Source organism: Heterodontus francisci, chromosome 3, assembly GCF_036365525.1.
Source record: "Heterodontus francisci isolate sHetFra1 chromosome 3, sHetFra1.hap1, whole genome shotgun sequence".
Taxonomy (NCBI): domain Eukaryota; kingdom Metazoa; phylum Chordata; class Chondrichthyes; order Heterodontiformes; family Heterodontidae; genus Heterodontus; species Heterodontus francisci.
Genome location: NC_090373.1, coordinates 10758374 through 10780156, shown reverse-complemented (window position 1 = coordinate 10780156; position 21783 = coordinate 10758374). Strand labels below are relative to the sequence as shown.

Sequence of the window (21783 nt, the reverse complement as noted above, 5' to 3'; positions counted from 1 at the left end):
CCAGTATTTCACTGCCCCATGGTGTTGTATGCTGATATTCTACACATTGCCCCATTATGCCAACCTGCCATTTGTTTTAATTGGATAAGCAGACCAAAAATAGTGCTGTAGAGCAGTATCTGAGAGCTGCAGTGCACACTGCCACTGATTGGTAGAATGTTGCAGTCTTACTGGGTCAAATAATCTTTCCCAGTTCCTGAAATTCCCCTGGTTAGTGCAATGTGGATTTGCTTTGTGGCTGGTCAAGTTTCTGAAATCCAGATGTGCTGCCGTGGGAAAGCTTCACGAGGGAACCAAGTATTTTACCAGAGGAGAGGAAAATGTAGGTAGACTGCACACTCTTGTGCATCTCCTTGCAGAAGTTTGAGCAGTGTAGGTGAAAATAAGCTGCAAAGTTGAACATACAGGTCTCCATGACAGAAAAGAATTTAATATTAAATCTCTAGTGACTATTCATATAGTATCAGTTATTAGGATCAAACATTTCAAATCACATTCTGGTTTTTATATAGGTTATAAAAGCACGTTTATTTCAAAATAAACTTCAAAATGAAATTTCATAAGATTTTCAGTGGGATGACTGAAAGATGCTTTGTTTTCTGAACATTTGTTAACAATATAAGATTGTAGAGTGAAACTCCACAGTGACTTCAATAACTTTCTATATTAAATGTAGACTTCAGGGAGAATTTAAATTATTTGTGAGGCACACTCCAGTGTTTCCAATTCTTTAAGTGAATTGAAGGTAAAGTTTACTTGCATTTATATTATTCTACATATTAGGATTGCAGACACTGTTGCAGTTCTTCCAAGCTAATAGGTGGAAGTACTGTAATGTTCGATGGCACTAAATGGCACAAGTGCTGGATGTTGATTTATTTTCATTTTTACTGGCAAAGTAAAATTTCTAACAGTGATGCTGTCCGGTGATGTAGTGCATGTGAGCACCAATCTGAGCATCCGAATGCCAGGACACTGAATCGCCCTCTCCCAGATCGGTTTGCAAGCGATTTGTACTTTTGGGGAGAAAGAGGCAAAAATTGCTTCTTGCTAAATAGACTACATCTCGTGTGTAATGTTAAAAATCCTTTTGCGCAATTGTGAATAAAAACCAATGAGAAAAGGGTGAGAGATTTTCTTTAACTTTTTACACACAAACATATAGTGAAATATAGCCCCCTATTTGAGAGTGCTGACTGCTGAATGCATCTCCCAGTTGTGCATTTGACCTGGTGTAAAATACTGCTTCATCAGATAGCAACTTACATTTATAATAGCACTTGTGAAGTAGAAAAATGTTTCAAGGTGTTCCACTGAAGCACAATGAAAAAATGGATACCCAGCCAAAGCAGATGTTAGGAGGGGTGACAAATTGGAAAAGAGGTGGAACTGAAGGTGAAGGAGGTCATGGTTTCCTGTGTAACAATAGTGCTTGCACTTCAAAGGTAATTGATTGTAAAGTACTTTGGGACATTCTGACGATGTGAAAGGTACTGTGAAAATGCAAGTTCTTTCTCTTCCAATTTTAAATTTGACCTGCTGTTTGAAATCTCAATTTTTTTCATGAATTTGATGAATTGGGCAGTTTAGAAAAGTTGGCCTGTTCGTGCGTGGGGTGTTGGGGGTGGGGGGGCGGGGGCGGGTGCAGGGAGATTGTAGTGGCTCAAGGAATGGGCAGTTGGCAGTAAGGACTCCGTTCATCCAGTGTCATTCTTGAGTGCCATAAAGTTCTGAAAATGAGCACGGGAAGCTGCTGACGATTCATAGAGCAACTGTTGGTTACAAAGAACTACAATAAGGCTTTAACAAACAAAATCAAACAACTTGAGGTGATTTTTGAGAGTTTTGCTAGATTAAGAATACTACCTGAATAGTTTAGGTCAACGACATTACTGCTGAATAATAGGTCATCTGACATTTCCTTTATAAGAATAGAAGTGGTTGTGGGCAGTTGTAATTCTTTTTCGTATGATTCTTCAGTTTGTGTTGTCCTTGTTTTGGAAAGAATAAAGATTTATATGCCTCCATCAGCATCTGGTGAAATTTCTGACCAGCTGTAATGTTGCTTATCTTGCGTGATAATCCTTGTTGGAGCTTTGCATTTAGCTCTGGTCCGACCACACTTTGATTACATTCAGTATTCATGTCTGTGATATATCATTTGCATATCACAGTTTTGAATGCAGTGGTCCCAAAAATACTTGGGCTCAGTGGCAGGTCCAGGCATAATGAACCCAAGGAGCTAGAAATATCAGGCCTTTGCCCAAAATCCTAGCTGCTTTGTTCAGAGGCTTGGAGCAGGCTGAACTCCCGTTTGCCCTAATGCTGGCTGCTGACATCAGAGGCAGCGGGACCTGGACAGTCTTTGGAGCCAGTGGTACCAGCTGGTTTGTTGGCTGGCTTGCCTGTGACTCATTTCCTACCTCTTCCTCTTTATTGTGGGTGCTCACATTCCACTTATAGCCAAGGCATCTGTCATAGATATTAAAATGTGTTGATCCCACCTTCACCCTGGATACTCTGCCCTCAGGAATGGAGATCTGCCCCTTCCACTACACTTGATCAGGTGCCTGGTCATTGAGCTGACATCGTAGTTTTTGCTGCAAAGGCCAACAATTTTCTGTAGTTAAAAGCTAATTTTTCTAATTTGATTTTAGTATTTAGCATGGAGGCACATTTTGCAGAGGACCCCAGATAATTATGGCAGACCTCGGACTCCCATAAGACATTGTTTATTGCATCTGTTATTGATATAAGACGTGTATTTAGTTAACACCTTTGACAACCACAAGAGGCCCCAAACACTTGACTGCCAGTCAAGTACTTTTGAAGTGTAGTCATTATTGTAATGCAGGAAACATGGCCGCCAATTTGTGCATACCAAGCTCCCACAAACAGCAATGTGATAATCTCTTTTTGTGATGTTGGTTGAGGGATAAATATTGGCCAGGACACTGGGGAAAACTCTCCTGCTGCTCTTCAAAATAGTGTGGGATCTTTCATATCCACCTGAGGGGGCAGACGGGGTGCAGTTTAACATCTCACCAGAAGATGGCACCTCCGACAGTGCAGCAGTCCCTTAATACTGCAATGGAGTCTCAGCATAGATTTATGTGGTCAAGTCCTGAAGTGAGACTTAAACCCACAGATGAGAGAGTGCTATCAACTCAACCACGGATGACACATAGCTTTTTATAGCTCTTGAGCAGTCTGTAAGTGGTTTCTGGTATTGGACCAGCACTGTGAAAGCCAGAGGACAATTTTCTTGAATTTGTGAGCAAACTTTTTAAGGCAAACATTTTTGTTTTTGGGTCTATGAACCTTGTATACCACAAACACCTGTTCCAGTCACTATTACAGAATTCTATCTAATAACTTTGAATTCCTTAAAGGGGCAGTCTATGATTCTGGCACAGCTGAGAGACTTAGGATTGAGTGCACTGTTTGTATGGGTTTCATCAACACCTTGGCACTTTGTGCATAAGTTTCTTTTTGCCCAGAGCATTTTTCCCCTCTCATTTCTGTTGTGGGATAATCAATCACCACACGAGGAGACTCGGGTACAGGTTCAATTGATTTATTCAAGCGTACGCAGGGAGAGACACCACCTCGGGTATTCCGAGGTAATACTCTAATTTTACATCCAGGAGCACAGATATACAGTGTGTTCTTATACAGTGTGTTCAACCAGGGATGATTGATGTGATTGACCATAAACTTTAATTAAAACAACGGTGATTGATTTACGCATTCCGATGAGCACACTTCCTCAGCCTTATCAATACACATCAGTTGGCTCCAAACTGTTGTCAACTGTTTGTCTTTCATCTCTTTCTTTCCCCTCCACAGAAATGGTTGATTACAGGGCCCCGGCTCTATCCTTCGCGCCCTTATCCTTACCTTCGCCCTAGCAGCTTGTTCTGTTCTATTTTAAACCTGATCATTAAATTCAGCTGAGGTGTATTTCTAATTCGCAGCTTGTTTCTACTTATGAATACACCGTTATTAGTCTTTGTCAGTGCCCACTCCAGATGTCTCCAGCCTGGGTCTATTATTCTTTATTGGCCCATTCACAATGGCCCAATTTGTTCCACAGTTTAATTTGTTTATTGTAAAGTCTGTACAGATCCTGACTATCAACCTTTATTCCCTACTCCTGTAACAGCTTGTCTGTCTTTTTCCTATCCTGACATTCTGCTGAGCTGCTTTTCTAATTCATATTTCTTAATTCTGCTTAACCCCTTCATTTCCAAACAGTTGAAAGTCTGTGGGTAGGTGATTGATTCATTCCAGAAGGGTTTTCCCATGTTTGGCAGTATGGTAGTTCCTATCTATCTAAGGCCATCAGCCTGATTTAAGTTTGGGAAAATTAGCGATGGCTTTCTTGCAAGAGAAATAGTTATAATTGTATCAATCAGGAACCACGTCGAATAGTATTGTAGACTAGCGAGTAGCTCCCCTACAGAATTCTTTTGATACTTCCTTTAATTTAATATCTAAGACCATAACTAAATGAAAGCTACATAACTTGGTCTTTGTGACGGCTATCTTTGAGGTCTGTGTTGCTGAAGAATTAGCTTCTAAGTCAAATAACAATTTTGTCCATTAGACCAACCTGAATAAGGAGTGACAGCATTATTCTATGTAATACTTCAATGATGTAAAAAGATAAGGAAGGGTTGGATAATTTCAAGTTGTCAGTACTGTTCCTAAGGGGCAATCAGTTTCTTTTCTTCGTAAGGGCTTGTCAATTTCAGGGTAGGCCTATTCTGAAATATTTAGGATTTCATTCCTCTTTTGAATAGTTTGATGGCTGCTTGATCATGGAAGTCTTTGTTTCTACTCAATCTTGCACATTCTAAGACATCTACATCCCACGAATGAATAATAAAAATTCTAAGCTTACTTTATCAAAGTGCCAATTCTTCATTTATGCATCCGGTGAATGCTGGCAGGCTCTGTGACCGTGGGAAACATCAGTCAAGCCCAATCCTGCCCACACTGACTACAAAGATACCTCCTTTTCAGCAGAGGTTTCAGAATAATAATTAGAAGCAGGAATGATGGCTAATTTTTCTCTCTCTAACCACATTGAATTGTAATGCCTCTACTACTGCTTCAACTGAAATTAAAAACTTAAAATTCACCCTGGCCTTCTGGTTGCTGTAATTCTGCTGCCGATGCCTTTATCATCTGCCCCATTGGAGGAGCTCAGATTTTTGCATGGCCCCTTTCATTAGTGATTGATTCATCACAGAAGGGATGAAGCTTCCCAGCGGACCGAGCCATTTTTATGGTTGGGCCTCATTAAAATAAAATCAGCAAGCTGCCAGCACTGAGGATTTTGATTTAATAGGAAAGGCCATGTGATTGGGAAGAGGGAGGGTTGGGCTGGCGGGGGATGGAGTAGAAGATTCGGCAATGATTGGGAAGATGTTTCTGGAGCCATAGGAAGGTTATTTATGCTCTTGGCCTCAGCAAATTCTTAAAACTCTCACGTGTGTGTTTAGGAATAATGTCCAGCAGGCCCTTTAAGAACCGCTAGTATGCCCATTTTACAGTTCCATTGAACAGGGTTTGTGCAGAATTATACCTGGGAATTATGTATGTCATACAGCCCCCACTTGAATAAGTTACTGAGATTCGCTCCTCGCCAACTTAAAGGGAATGGAGCACTGAATTCCTCTCGTTGATTTTAGTCCCTCTGTTGCCCCATTGCCACCCAAAAAAACCCAGTGGAGAGATCAAAATTGGCATCTACATCTCTTCAGTGATAGTTACCTGAAGGTGTTGTACTAAAGGGTAATTATTTGGAATATTGTTCAATTCTATCCATTTGTCCTTTTCCTCAAGGACACATCAGTTTTATTCCTCTTCCTTTTATTATTCTTTCCCAATTAGGAATTGATGATATTTAGTGGGCGTATATAAAGACACATTGTACAGCGAGCTCGCCACTGGTATCAGACCCACCGGCCGTCCATGTCTCCGTTATAAAGACGTCTGCAAACGTGACATGAAATCGTGTGACATTGATCACAAGTCGTGGGAGTCAGTTGCCAGCATTCGCCAGAGCTGGCGGGCAGCCATAAAGACAGGGCTAAATTGTGGCGAGTCGAAGAGACTTAGTAGTTGGCAGGAAAAAAGACAGAGGCGCAAGGGGAGAGCCAACTGTGCAACAGCCCCAACAAACAAATTTCTCTGCAGCACCTGTGGAAGAGCCTGTCACTCCAGAATTGGCCTTTATAGCCACTCCAGGCGCTGCTTCACAAACCACTGACCACCTCCAGGCGCGTATCCATTGTCTCTCGAGATAAGGAGGCCCAAAAGAAAAAAGAATATAAAGAACATACAAGTATGCTTTAAATCATTTTTATGTCACTAAATCCAAAATATTCTGTATCGAATGTACTTACCCTGTGACTTAGAATCGTCTTAATCCTGGTTCTTAGATTTGCTTGCATATGCATAGCAGGGAATAAATCTGCAACATTATTTCAGGAGTTATATATTGGATTCTAGTTTTAATCTTTGGGTTGCACCAGTATCTGAAAATCATGCACATTCAAGAATTTAGAGAGAGAGATACAACACTGAAACAGGCCCTTCGGCCCACTGAGTCTGTGCCGACCATCAACGACCCATTTATACTAATCCTACATTAAATCCCTTATTCCTTATCACATCCTCTCCTACATGAATCCCATATTCCCTACCACCTACCTACACTAGGGGCAATTTACAGTGGCCAATTTACCTATCAACCTGCAAGTCTTTGGCAGTGGGAGGAAACCGGAGCACCCGGCGGAAACCCACGCGGTCACAGGGAGAACTTGCAAACTCCACTCAGGCAGTACCCAGAACTGAACCCGGGTTGCTGGAGCTGTGAGGCTGCAGTGCTAACCACTGCGCCACTGTGCCGTCCTTTGTTAACTTGTCTCACATAAACAACATTATTTAAGAATTATGTAATGGGTTTTGTGCTGATGGTTATTGTCAGGCAAGCCCCCCACCTGCCAAGAATGAGACACACATTTCGCCACATGAACATTTAAACTTAAAATTGGTGCTGGGAAGAAAAGCGGGCCTATCACAAGGAATTGCCAGGCTTCTCACCAGAAAGAACTTTTTTACATTCTGGCAGACAGTATTGGAACAAGGGACCCAGTCCTTGCTTCCCCAATACACAGGAGTGGTGGTCAGTCCAGTTTAGTCACATGACTAGCTGGCTGTTTTTTTAAAAATTTGAACTTGCCACAGAGAATTTGAACTGAGAAAGCTGTTTGCTCCTGGACTGAGAACACCACTCTTCTGTCTGCCCTCATCTCGCTTTCACCAGCTTCGGAAACCATTGAAGACATATGAACCCCAAAAAAGAAAAGTCTCCTACGGTGAAAAAGATTTAAGAAAAATACTGGACCCCAACGAAAAGCAAGATCTACCTACAATCAAGGATTATAGCGAGTTTGAAAAACATTAACAACCCCTCTTCAGAGATTGCCTCAAACCTCTCCATTTTATTTTTCTTCTCTTTTCTGTCTCGATTTGCATGTGTGTATTGCGTATGCATGCTAGTGTGGGGTGCAGCGTGTATTCGTAGGCGTTAACTGAATTAGAGTTTAAGTTTAAGGTTTAATAAAATTTCACTTTTCTTCTTTAAACCTTAGAAAGCCTGCTTATGCTCATTTCTTTGACTTACAATTGGAAAGTGGTAACAAAGATTGACCAAAGCGGGAGCTCAAAACAGTGTTTGAAAATATAAACCCTGTTACAGTAAGGGCAGGTGAAGACAGTAAAAGACCCCATGACACCTTTCTCACATGGTCGTAACATTATAAATACGTTATCTGATCAATAATAAGTAACATTGCATCTGCTAACTTTTCCTGATGCCTTTTTTTGGATGCTTTAAAGTTTTCTTTGGCGTTTGCAAACATTAAATGTATTTACAGTGCCATTATAGCTTTAGAACTGTTGGTGTTTCTTAGTGAGAAGCCTGGAAACTAAATGCTCTCTTTGCCAAAGTAATGGCTTCTGTTGTGCATCCATGGAGGCCCGATGTTAGGCTTTACTTTCAGTGGAAGTTAAAAATAGTGTCATGCATTGTTACTCCCAGAAGAAATATTTGTGGGATCTCTCAATCATCAGCAAATGCTCTGATCAGTCGGGATCAATCGAAACACACAGCACCTCTGGTCCCATTAGCCAGTTGTGTCATACTGGGCTGTTCCACTATCGATCCAAATTTTGTAACCTGCTCCTGACTAAAATCATGAGTTCAATAAACTGTTACTGAACTATCAGGGTAAGAAGAAGCTTTCCAGGGAAAACTACATACATACTGATGCAATCCTATTTTAAAATGTTAATTAAAACATATTATTTTTATTAGACTTGAATATTTTGTTTGAAACATGCTATTGTTTAGGATAAAAAGTGCATCCTCCCATTTACTTGCCAACAGATGTTATAAACAGCTTGCAAAGCCTATTCTCTGTTGCGTATTGGTGAATTTACAATGTCTGCTTTTCTCCCATCAAGATACTCCCATTGAAGCTCCTATTGCTAATGGCAGCACCACTTCAGGTACAAGCTTGAATGATGACCTTGATATCTTTGGCCCCATGGTTTCCAATCCTCTCCCAACATCGGATGCACAGCTACATCAGGTAAACCTTGAGCATTTTCATGTGGTCTATTTATTATTTTTCTCCAATTTTGGGGGGAAAAAGAAGGAGCATGTTTGCAGGATTCTGACTATATCTGTCCAGAGGTTGTTTTTATTCATTTCTCTAGACAAGTGACAGGCTCAGAATTGTGCTGACTACTATTTTTGTTGGATAATTTTGGATTGTGTTAACCTACAGTACTCGAGGCAGAGCAGGTTTATGGCAACTTTTTTTTTTGTAATGTGTGTGGAGGTACACTTTTTGCTGCAAAGGCCTAGCAACCAATTTATAATGGTTTGAGGTGGGAAGACTGAGAAAGTAGGAGTTGAGCTTCCACTCCTGGAAATGGCTGGTGTGATTTAGAAACTATGGTACGGCCAAATCTGAATTTTTATTTTTTACTTGAATTTGAGCAAAGATCTTTTCTATTTTCCCAGATCATGCAGGCAAGCAATATATTCTTGTCCCAGGCCTTTTCCACAGCTACTCACAACCAGCAGAGAACTGAAACTACTTTTACCTTCCTTGTGCATCGGGCAGACCTAGCTATAACTGCCTGCTTTTTTTCTTAAAACATATTCATTCACGAGATGTGGGTGGTGATGTGTAAGCCTCTTTAAAAAGGGCGTCTCACTTCCCTGTAGGGTCCTGACCCCGTACTGAGTATCAATCACACGAAACAGACTTTGGATACAATTTCCACTTTGTGAAACATCTTTATTAACTCACCAAGCAATAGTGTATACTTGCAACACCAGTTTCTTAGTAGACCCACGTACAGGAGCTCGTTCCCAGGTGGTCAGGTCCGCTGAACGACTTTTCCCACACGACTCCTGCGACCAAGTCGCACTTGCCAGTTGCAGCAACAATGTCCTTGTGAGGTGTGGCTTTATACCCCTTTCTGACCCGGGTCCCTTGACACGTTAGATAATGTTTTGAATTGAGTCATCTAATTGGGTTTCAATACCTTATCAATCCCACCCTGGCTATGCACGACCACCTGTGTGTGGTCATATCCTGCCCTGAGTTGGGGGTGGGGGGTGACTTAGGTGCATACCACCCATGGATGTGATATCTGCATCTTGATGAGGCAAGAAAGAAACCATTCACACATTCACAAATAGTTTGGATGGAGCAGTTTTTGTCAGGTGTGTCCAGGAAGGTTTCCTGACTCAATATGTAGATAGGCCGACTAGAGGGGAGGCTATTTTGGATTTGGTGCTTGGCAACGAACCAGGCCAGGTGGCAGATCACTCGGTGGGAGAGGATTTCGGTGATAGTGATCACAACTCCCTGACCTTTACTATAGTCATGGAGAGGGATAGGAGCAGACGGGATGGGAAAATATTTAATTGGGGGAGGGGGAATTACAATGCTATTAGGCAGGAACTGGGGAGCTTAAATTGGAAACAGATGTTCTCAGGGAAATGCACGACAGAAATGTGGAGGTTGTTTAGGGAGCACTTGCTGCGACTGCTGGATAGGTTTGTCCTGATGAGGCAAGGAAGGGATGGTAGGGTGAAGGAACCTTGGATGACAAGAGATGTGGAACAGCTAGTCAAGAGGAAGAAGGAAGCTTACTTAAGGTTGAGGAAGCAAGGATCAGACAGGGCTCTAAAGGGTTACAAGGTAGCCAGGAAGGAACTGAAGAATGGACTTAGGAGAGCTAGATGGGGACATGAAAAAGTCTTGGCGGGTAGGATTAAGGAAACTCCCAAGGCGTTCGACACTTATGTGAGGAACAAGAGGATGGCCAGAGTGAGGGTAGGGCTGATCAGGGATAGTGGAGGGAACTTGTGCCTGGAGTCGGAGGAGGTAGGGGAGGTCCTAAATGAATACTTTGCTTCAGTATTCACCAGTGAGAGGGACCTTGTCATTTGTGATGACAGCGTGAAACAGTCTGATATGCTCGAGCAGGTTGATCAGAAGGTGGATATGCTGGAAATTGTGAAAGGCTAAGTCCCCTGGGCCAGACGGGATATACCCAAGGTTATTATGGGAAGCGAGGGAAGAGATTGCCGCACCTTTGGCGATGATCTTTGCGTCCTCACTGTCCACTGGAGTAGTACCGGATGATTGGAGGGTGGCAAATGTTGTTCCCTTGTTCCAGAAAGGGAATAGGGATAACCCTGGGAATTATAGACCAGTCAGTCTTAAGTCGGTGGTGGGCAAATTATTGGAGAGGATTCTGAGAGACAGGATTTATAATTATTTGGAAAAGCATAGTTTGATTAGAGATAGTCAGCATGGCTTTGTGAGGGGCAGGTTCTGCCTCACAAGCCTTATTGAATTCTTTGAGGATGTGACAAAACACATTGATGAAGGAAGAGCAGTGGATGTGGTGTATATGAATTTTAGCAAGGCGTTTGATAAGGTTCCCCATGGTAGGCTCATTCAGAAAGTAAGGAGGCATGGGATACAGGGAAATTTGGCTGTCTGGAAACAGAATTGGCTGGCCCATAGAAGACAGAGGGTGGTAGTAGATGGAAAGTATTCAGCCTGGAGCTCGGTGACCAGTGGTGTTCCACAGGGATCTGTTCTGGGACCTCTGCTCTTTGTGATTTTTATAAATGACTTGGATGAGGTTGGGTTAGTAAGTTTGCCGATGACGCAGAGGTTGCTGGAGTTGTGGATAGTGTGGAAGGCTGTTGTTGGTTGCAACGGGACATTGACTGGATGCAGAGCTGGGCTGAGAAGTGGCAGATGGAGTTCAACCTGGAAAAGTGTGAAGTGATTCATTTTGGAAGGTCGAATTTGAATGCAGAATACAGGCTTAAAGACAGGATTCTTGGCAGTGTGGAGGAACAGAGGGATTTTGGGGTCCACGTCCATTGATCCCTCAAAGTTGCCACACAAGTTGATAGGGTTGTTAAGAAGGCGTATGGGGTGTTGGCTTTCATTAACAGGGGGATTGAGTTTAAGAGCCGCGAGGTTATGCTGCAGCTCTATAAAGCCCTGGTTCGACCACACTTGGAATATTGTGTTCAGTTCTGGTCGCCTCATTATAGGAAGGATGTGGAAGCTTTAGAGAGGGTGCAGAGGAGATTTACCAGGATGCTGCCTGGACTGGAGGGCATGTCTTATGAAGAAAGGTTGAGGGAGCTAGGACTTTTCTCATTGGAGCGAAGATGGATGAGAGGTGACTTGATAGAGGTGTACAAGATGACAGGATGCGAGTCGAAGAGACTTAGTCGTTGGCAGGAAAAAAGACAGAGGCGCAAGGGGAGAGCCAACTGTGCAACAGCCCCGACAAACAAATTTCTCTGCAGCACCTGTGGAAGAGCCTGTCACTCTAGAATTGGCCTTTATAGCCACTCCAGGCGCTGCTTCACAAACCACTGACCACCTCCAGGCGCGTATCCATTGTCTCTCAAGATAAGGAGGCCAAAGAAGAACAAGATGATGAGAGGCATAGATAGAGTGGATAGCTAGAGACTTTTTCCCAGGGCGGAAAGGGCTATCACCAGGGGGCATAATTTTAAGGTGATTGGAGGAAGGTTTCGGGGAGATGTCAGAGGTAGGTTCTTTCCATAGAGAGCGGTGGGTGCGTGGAATGCACTGCCAGCGGTGGTAGTAGAAGCAGATACATTAGGGACATTTAAGCGACTCTTGGATAGGTACATGGATGATAGTGGAATGAAGGGTATGTAGGTAGTTTGATCTTAGAGTAGGTTAAAGGGTCGGCACAACATCGTGGGCCGAAGGGCCTGTACTGTGCTGTACTGTTCTATGTTCTATATTTCAAAAGGCCATTGTCCATGAGAGTGGTTGTAAACAGGCTGTTTGTTGTAACAGGCCAGGCTACTGTGTGTGTGTGTGTGTGTGTGTGTGTGTGTGTGTGTCCCCTTGTTCAGTTACATTGTCTTTTATTTTTAAAAAGTCCCACATGAGCCCCAGCGATGATGTCTTCGGTCACAATTCTTCTCACTTTGCCCCAATGTCCTCCGCCTCCATATTCTTACCACTCACTGGTCCACACCACAACAAAAATACAAGAGATATCCAAGTGCCTTACAGCTGGCAAGGTCAGCATTTACTTCCCATTCCTAATTGCCCTTGAGAAGGTACATTCACAGTGCTATTAAGTCAGGAGTTCCAGGATTTTGAACTGGCGACAATGAAGGAACGGCGATATACTTCCAAGTCAGGATTGTGTGTGACTTGGAGGGGAACTTGGGTGTAAGCTTCAGTTTATGGGGCATGAAAGGTGATGACCAGGAGAGCACTGGAATAATTGAGTTTATGGGTAACAAAATCATGGATGAGTGTTTCAGTAGTAGAAGGGCTGAGGTAGGGGTTGAGGCAAACAATATTATGGAGGTAAATGTAGCTGGTCTTGGTGGTGAAAAGGATATGGGGTCTGAAGCTCAGCTTAGGGTCAAATAGGATGCCAGGGTTCTGTGTCGTCTGTGGGTTCATCCTGAGGCGGTGGTTGGGGGGACCAGGTCAGTGGCTAGAAAATGGAATTTGTTGGGGCCAAAGATGATTGCTCCAGCCTTCCCAACGTTGAATTAGAGGAACTTTCAACTCACTCAAAACTGGATGTCAGATGAGTAATCTGATGACACAGAGGCAGTGGAAGGATCGACAGGTGGTCTTGACGTAGAACTGCATGTTATCAAGGAACACATGGCACCTGACATGTTTTTGAATAACTTAGCTGAGTATGTTAATATGAACAGGAGGGGACCAAGGATAGATCCTTCGGAGACACCGGAGGTAACGGTGCAGGAGTGGGAAGAGAAGCCGTTGCAGGAGATTATCTGGCTATCACTGGATAGGCAAGAATAGAACCAAGCAAGTGCAGGTCCACTCAGCTGGACAACAGAGGAGATGCATTGAAGGAAGTTGATGTGGTCAAGATGTGTTATTGCAGTAAAGATGGACTTGGATTTAAGAGGCAACATATTCAAGGCATTTGGAGAGGAAATGCAGGTTGGTGATAGGGCAGTAATTTGCAGGGACTTGGCAGTCAATGGTGGGTTATTTGTGGAAGTGGGGGATGGATATTTGAAAGGGAGAGGGAACAGTGCCTGAGGAGAAGGAATTGTTTACAATTTGATCCAGCATGGAGACCAGGAAGGGAAGCTGCTTAGTTGGCAGTTTAGTCATTTGAAAGATGCTAACTTTCATATTGCCAAATATGAATGTCAGTGAATGTTTCTCAGATTACTGGGGCAAAGTTACCTGTACAACCTCTAAACCTTCCTCATAACCTATAGTTTATAAAATATGCTAGTCTATGGTAACAGTACAACTTGAAATGTAGCACTCTTGTGTACCCATACCTACAGAAATTGCTCATCACAACTGTTTGCATGTAATCTGTGTGCATCACTGTACAACAAACATTGAATACTGTTCAGGAGCTGGACTTCATAGTCAGTCTCAGAGAAAGTGTACCTCTGCAACACTGGGTCCTTAATGGGGGCACCCATTGATCCTGCAAATCTATTCGTAAACTGTGTTCAGTTAGTTTGATATTAGAGTAGGTTAAAGGTTCGGCACAACATCGTGGACCAAAGGGCCTGTACGGTGCTGTACTGTTCTATGTTCTATGTCTATGTTCTAAGCCTTGGTTGGATCTCAGATGGGACCTTAATGTCCTTGGCAAATCAGTCACAGTAACTGATATGGCTCCTCTCTCGGGGCCCCAGACTTTGAATTATACAACTTTAGTATCTTCTTTGGTGCGGAGGATGCCTGATGCTTTCTTCACACCTGGGTTGATATCACCACAAGGGTGCTGGTCTGGAATGGAGAATTAGATTAATTTTAACTTTCAAGTTTAACATCAGAATGACATATTTGTGTAGCTAAACCAAGCTAGTCGTGTGGTGAGTGGAGAGTGCAAATCATTTGATGAATGAAGATCCTACTATGTCGAGAATCTTTTCGAACCTAGTTTATTGGCATGCTCCTGCTATATGGATTGTGTAGTCAGCTATCTCTTCTGGAAATGGAGTTAAGATCCCAAACACTGCTTGGTGAGATTTTCCATCCTCCTTTATGAATTTAAACTGTGGTTGGAAAAAGATTAAAGGCGTTCATTTTATTCATCAAGTCCTCTTGATATGCAGCTTAAAATCTAACTTATTTTGAACATCTGATCTCAAGTAGAAATTGTACAAGGTATGTAGTTCGAGGTGCATGAGTGAACCATTATTGGCTCTTTTATTTCTCATCATGTTGGTGCTATGTTTGGTGAAGCTCTTGTACTTCATACTTTGAAGGAACTGGGTTCAATATTTAACTCCAAACTGTGATATCACTAATATATAATCATTTACTTCCTAACATGTAGCTATTTCACTTGATTGACAAGACAGATGGGTGGAATGCTTGATTTTTTGTTTTTTTTAAAATAAGTGCTTATTTGATTTTTTAATGGATGTGGGATTACAGAGGACGCTTGGCTGTCTCTCACTTAAGAAACTGCCTGCCGAATAAAATGATGCTTCTCATCAGTTCAGCATGAACCACTGTTGTGACTGGCGGTTGTGTTGGAGTTTGCACTTTGCTTGTCTGCCCTCCCAACTGCAAGAGGTTGTGTGTGAGCGGAAAACAGAGTCTTTGAGTTAAAAATTGGTAAGATCAAAGAAAATGGAAAAGATGTCAACCTGTGCTGACAGAGTTTGCAATTTGGTGCTGTAGGATTTGCATAAAAAAGAACATCTAAGTTTAATTTGAATTACCTTCTTCTTTGGCCTCCTTGTCTCGAGAGACAATGGATAAGCGCCTAGAGGTGGTCAGTGGATTGTGAAGCAGCGCCTGGAGTGGCTATAAAGGCCAATTCTAGAGTGACAGACTCTTCCATATTTGCTGCAGATAAAATTGGTTGTTGGGGCTGTTGCACAGTTGGCTCTCTCCTTACACTTCTGTCTCTTTTCCTGCCAACTGCTAAGTCTCTTTGACTCGCTTCTCTTTAGCCCCGCCTTTATGGCTGTCGTCCAACTCTGGTGATGACTGGCAACTGACTCCCACGACTTGTGGTCAATGTCACAGGACTTCATGTCGCATTTGCAGACGTCTTTAAAGCAGAGATATGAAGACTGGTGGGTCTGATACCAGTGACGAGCTCGTTGTACAATGTGTCCTTGGGGATCCTGCCACCTTCCATGCGACTCACATGGCCAAGCCATCTCAAGCGCTGCTGGCTCAGTAGGGCGTACATGCTGGAGACGTTGGCCGCCTCGGACTTCTGCATTGGAGATACGGTCCTGCCACCTGATGCCAAGGATTCTCCAGAGGCAGCGAAGATGGAATGAATCGAGACGTTGCTGTTGGCTGACATACGTTGTCCAGGCCTCGCTGCCATAGAGCAAGGTATTGAGGATGCAGGCTTGAAACACTCGGACCTTTGTGTTCCGTGTCAATGCGCCAGTTTCCTACACCCTCTTGGCCAGTCTGGACATAGCAGCAGACGCCTTTTCCGTGCGCTTGTTGATTTCTGCATCGAGAGACAGGTCACTGGTGATAGTTGAGCCTAAGTAGGTGAACTGTTGAACCACTTCCAGAGCGTGGTCGCCCATATTGATGGATGGATCATTTCTGTCATCCTGTCCCATGATGTTCGTTTTCTTGAGGCTGATGGTTAGGCCAAATTCTTCGCAGGCAGCCACAATCCTGTCGATGAGTCTCTGCAGACACTCTTCATGTGTGAGATGTTAAAGCAGTATCGTCAGCAAAGAGGAGTTCCCTGATGAGCACTTTCCATACTTTGGTCTTCGCTCTAAGACGGGCAAGGTTGAACAATCTGCCATCTGATCTTGTGTGGAGGAAAATTCCTTCTTCTGAAGACTTGAATGCATGTGAGAGCAGCAGGGAGAAGATGATCCCAAACAGTGTAATTGCGAGAACACAGCCCTGTTTCACACCACTCAGGATCGGAAAAGGGTCTGATGAGGTGCCGCTATACTGAATTGTGCCTTTCATATTGTCATGGAATGAGGTGATGATACTTGGTAGCTTTGGTGGACATCCGACCTTTTCTAGTAATCTGAAGAGACCACGTCTTGCTGACTAGGTCAAAGGCTTTGGTGAGATCAATGAAGGCACTGTAGAAGGGCATCTGTTGTTCACAACATTTCTCCTGTAGCCAGGGAAGGGAGAACAGCATATCCATAGTGGATCTCTGTGCTTGAAAGCTGCGCTGTGCCTCAGGGTAGACACGATCAGCCAGCTTCTGGAGTCTGTTTAAAATGACTCGAGCGAAGACTTTCCCCACTATGCTGAGCAGGGAGATTCCACGGTAGTTGTTGCAGTCACCGCGGTTACTCTTGTCCTTATAGAGGGTAATGATATTGGCATCGTGCATGTCTTGTGGTACTGCTCACTCATCCCAGCACAGGCAAAGCAGTTCATGGAGTGCTGAGACTATAGCAGGCTTGGCACTTTTGATTATTTCAGGGGTAATGCCGTCCTTTCCAGGGGCTTTTCCACTGGCTAGAAAATCGATGGCAAAGTTTAATTTGAATTACCTTAAGGTAATGAAAATTGATGCAAATGTTTCAGTGTAACGTCTGCAGTACCTACAGATTGCAGCCTAATTGGGTATGTTTGCAAAAGAAAGGGCATGAGGGAAAAGCATTCAGTTTTTAAAACCATCGTGTAAAATGTTTGAAATGTATTCACAGTCCAGTATTTCTCTAAATGTTCTCCTCAGATGATTGCTTCCATTAAGTGCTCCACAGCCTCTCTTTCCAATTCAAAATTTAAATAAGTGCTCAATTGGTCAATCATTTTCACATTGTGTAAGTTAGAGTAAAGGATTTCAGCTGAATCTTTTCAAATAATTTTGAGATGTATACAAAAATATTGATGTTTTCAACTACCCAGATTTCAACCAGTGAGGCTAGGAAAGGAGGAAGAACCGCATCTATTGTGTGTCTATAAGGCTCTTTTAATGTTATTTTTAAAAGCAGAGTTTGAGTAAGCAGGTGGATAGAATTCATTGTTGGGCAAAATTGTACATGGTCTGTGATAGGACCACTCAGTGTCTTTTTTTTAAAATTGTATTTGGTGGTGACCAATGTAGTAAGTGTGTTTTGCTATATAGCAGAAGATTTGTGTTATAATATAGCAAGTTCTCTTATGGTTGGGAAAGGGGAGTGGAGGAGGAGGAGAGCCCGTTACAAGCTTCTAAACAGACTGATCAAATGTGAAATGAGGGTTATACAGAGGCACCTCTATAAATGAGTGTTTATAAAATCAACTGACCTTGAGCTCAAGATTTCTTTTCAGAATATGCACCACTTTCTGATTCAGAAATTAGCAGGTAAATTACAAAAAAAATTCAAGGTGGTTATACAGATCTGTAAAAAGCTTGTAAATCACAGATGCATTATATACTCTGTACTACACTCAGCCTACTCTGCTGTTTTGTTTCTCAAACAGTTGAATTTCCTTGGAAATTGAGTACTTCAAATGTGGAATATTTTCTGCAGTTTAGCTGACCTTTCTAGGCTCAGTTTCATTTTCATCTTTCGCCCAATCCCCTTCCCCACTGTCTCATGATCTGCAATAGCCAGATGTGCAATCAAAATTTTTAAATGAAGTGCATGGCCCTGCTTTCTCATAAGTACAATCAATACTAGATTTTTTTCCTTCAAATAGCAATGCTGAATTGCAGAAACAATTCGACTGAAAATAATACTGTTTAAAAATTGGGATAAGAAAATTTAGTTACCCCCAACTGGATAACAATGACTCTTCCATGATATGGAATGCAATATAATCAGCTCCCATCATAACCTCACGTGACCCTAGTTAAATATTTTTAAAATTATTTTTAATCCCCTGGTTTAAAAAATATCTGCTGAAGCAGAGCTCTAGCAAAGCTGACACAACATTGTTTTCAGGGAGTATAAATTCAGGAGACACTGTGCTGCTTGAGTGCACAGTGTGAAGAAGGGAGTTTGGTAAGTGAGGGGAACCATAAATTAAGAAAAAAATAAATGAAATTAAATTAACACAGTAGAGATGGCAGGACAGGTGATGTCACAGCTGCAGTATGTGGGAGCTCCTGGATGCCACGTCCATAGTGTCTACGGTTTGAGGAGGTTCGGCTCAGAGTCATTGAGCTGGAGGCCAAGTTGCAGACACTGTAATGCATCCAGGAGGGGGAAAGTTACCTGGACACTTTGTTCCAGAAGGCAGTCACCCCTTAGGATAGGATCATCTGTTTTGGTCAGTGGTCAGGGCTAGGAGGGTGTGACTGCGAGTCAGGCAGGTAAGCGGATCGAGAAGGTAGGAGTGGTGGAGCCTCCGCCCTTGCAGTTGAACAAGTTTGAGGTTTTTGCAGCTTGTATGGACAAAAGCGAGGGCTGTAGTGTGGATGAGTAGACTGACCATGCCGCTATGGTACAGGAAGCTGTTCATGTGGGGGGAGCAAAAAGGAAAGTAGTGTAGTCGGGGACAGTATAGTGAGGGGGATTAACACTCTTTTTCCGCAGCAAAGAGCGAGAGTCCAGAAGGCTGTGTTACCTGCCTGGTGCCAGGGTTCGGGTCATCTGCTCAGTGTTGGAGAGGAACTTAAAGTGGGAGGGGGAAGATTCAGTTGTCGTGGTCTATGTAGGTACCAACAACATAGGCAGGACAAGGAAAGAGGTTCTGCGTAGTCAATATGAAGAGCTCGGCACTAAATTAAGAAGCAGAACGTACCTCAAAAGTAATAATTTATTACCTGAGCCACATGCAAATTGGACTAGGGCAAATAAGATTAGAGAAATGAATGTGTGACTCAAAGACTGATGTGGGAGAAGTGGGTTCTGGTTCGTGGGGCACTGACACCAGTACTGGGGAAAGTGGAGGCTGTGTTGTTGGAATGGTCTGCACCCGAAACGTGCTGGGACCAGTGTTCTAGCGAGCCGCGTAACTAGGGAAATAGAGAGGGTTTCGAACTAAATAATGGGGGGCAAGGGATAAAATTTGGCAAGATGTGGTAAATCAAAAAGTAGGGACAAGGTAAGAGAGAAAGGTATTAATATGGGAAAAGATAAACAAACTGACAGGAAGGGACAGTGAGTACAAACTGAAGAGTAAATCAGACAAGGCTAGTGGTTACAAAAATAATAAAAGGACAAAACTAAAGGCTCTGTATCTGAATGCATGTAGCATTCCAAACAAAACAGATGAACTGATAGTGCAAATAGAAATAAATAAGTACTCTGATGGCCATTAGAGACATGGCTGCAGGGTGACATAGATTGGGACCTCAATATAAGGGCACATGACATTCAGGAAGGACAGGAAGCTAGAAAAAGGTGGAGGGGTGGCTCTGTTAATTATGGTATAAGCACGATAGAGAGGGATGACCTAGGTTCAGAAAACCAGGATGAAGAATTGGGTTGGGTTGTGGTGAGAAATGATAAAGGCAAGAAGTCACTTGTGGAAGTGGCGTATCGGCCTCCTAACAACAGTAACAGTATTTTTAATCCCCTGGTTAAAATGCTGAAGCAGAGCACTAGCAAAGCTGAAACAATATTGTTTTCAGAGAGTATAAATTCAGGAGACTCTCTGTGTTGCTTGAGTGCACAGTGTGAAGAAGGGAATGTGGTAAGTGAGGGAGTTCGGTAAGGAGGGGGATCCATAAATTAATTCAGAAAAAATCAGTGTAATTAAATTAACACAATAAAGATGGCAGGACAGGTGATGTTGCGGCTGTAGTATGTGGGAGCTCCTGGATGCCACGGCATCCACGTCTGTAGTAAGTATCTGCGGTTTGAGGAGCTTCGGCTCCAAGTCATTGAGTTGGAGGTTGAGTTGCAGACACTGCGATGCATCAGAGAGGGGAAAAGTTACCTGGACACTTTGTTCCAGAAGGCAGTCACATCCCTTAAGATAGGGTCGTCTGTTTTGGACAGTGGACAGGGCCAGGAGGGTGTGGCTGCGAGTCAGGCAGGTAAGCAGATTGAGAAGGTAGGAGTGGAGGAGCCTCAGCCCTTGTAATTGAGCAACCAGTTTGAGGTTCTTGCAGCTTGTATGAACAAGAGCGAGGGCTGTAGTGTGGACGAGCAGACTGACCATGCCACTATGGTACAGGAAGTCATTCATATGGGGGGAGCAAAAAGGAAAGTAGTGGATGTCGGGGACTGGCAAAGTAGGTTAAGGTATAGGTCAACAGAGATGCAGTGGCAGACATTTAAGAGAATATTTCAGAATACACAAAATAGATTCATTCCAATGAGAGAGAAAAATTCCAAGGGGCGGACCCACCATCCGTTGTTAACTTAAAAAAGTTAATGAAAGTATCAAACTTAAAGGAAAAGCATATAATTGTGCAAAAATGGGTGGCAGGTCGGAAGATTGGACAGAATATAAAAACCAGCAAAGAATGACGAATAGATTAATAAGGAGGGAAAAAATAGAGTACGAGAGAAAGCTAGCGAGAAATATAAAAACAGATATTAAGAGTTTCTATAGATATTTTAAAAAAGAGTTGAGGTGAGCATTGGTCCTATAGAAAGTGAGTTGGGGAATTAGTAAGGGAAAATAAGGAGATGACAGATGAATTGAACAGGTATTTTGCATCGGTCTTCACTATTGAGGATACACGCAACATTCTAGGAATAGCTTTAAATCAGGAAATGGAAGGGAGGGAGGAACTCAAAATTACAGTCACCAGGGAAGTGGTACTGAGCAGATTGTTGGAACTGCGGGCTGACAAGTCCCCAGATACTGATGGACTTCATCCTAGGGTGTTAAAAGAAGTGGCTAGTGAGATAGTTGATGCATTGGTTTTAATTTTCCAGAATTCCCTCGATTTGGGCAAGATTCCATTACATTGGAAAATAACCAATGTAACTCCTTTATTCAAGAAGGGAGGGAGACAGAAAGCAGGAAGCTATAGGGCAGTTAACTCAATATCTGTCATCGGGAAAATGGTCGAAGCTATTATTAAAGATGTAATAGCAGTGCACTTAGAAAAAATCAAGGTAATCAGGCAGAGTCAACATGGTTTTGTGAAAGGAAAATCATGTTTAACTAATTTATTGGAGTTCTTTGAAAAAGTAACGTGCTGTGGATAAAGGGGATTAAGTGGGTGTACTGTACTTGGATTTCCAGAAGTCATTTGATAAGATGTCCCATCAAAGGTTATTGTGGAAAATAAAAG

General features: G+C 42.8%; 1 protein-coding gene across 6 annotated transcripts in view; it reads left to right on the top strand.

Annotated features, from left to right (window-relative positions):
• The window catches only part of smap1 (small ArfGAP 1), a 355453-nt gene that overhangs the window by 256139 nt on the left and 77531 nt on the right, over nucleotides 1-21783 (top strand). For all 6 annotated transcript variants that reach the window (XM_068020121.1, XM_068020119.1, XM_068020123.1 and 3 more), the window contains one exon: nucleotides 8542-8669. In XM_068020121.1, the coding sequence (XP_067876222.1) occupies nucleotides 8542-8669 (128 nt within the window). The remainder of the gene's footprint in view (nucleotides 1-8541; nucleotides 8670-21783) is intronic.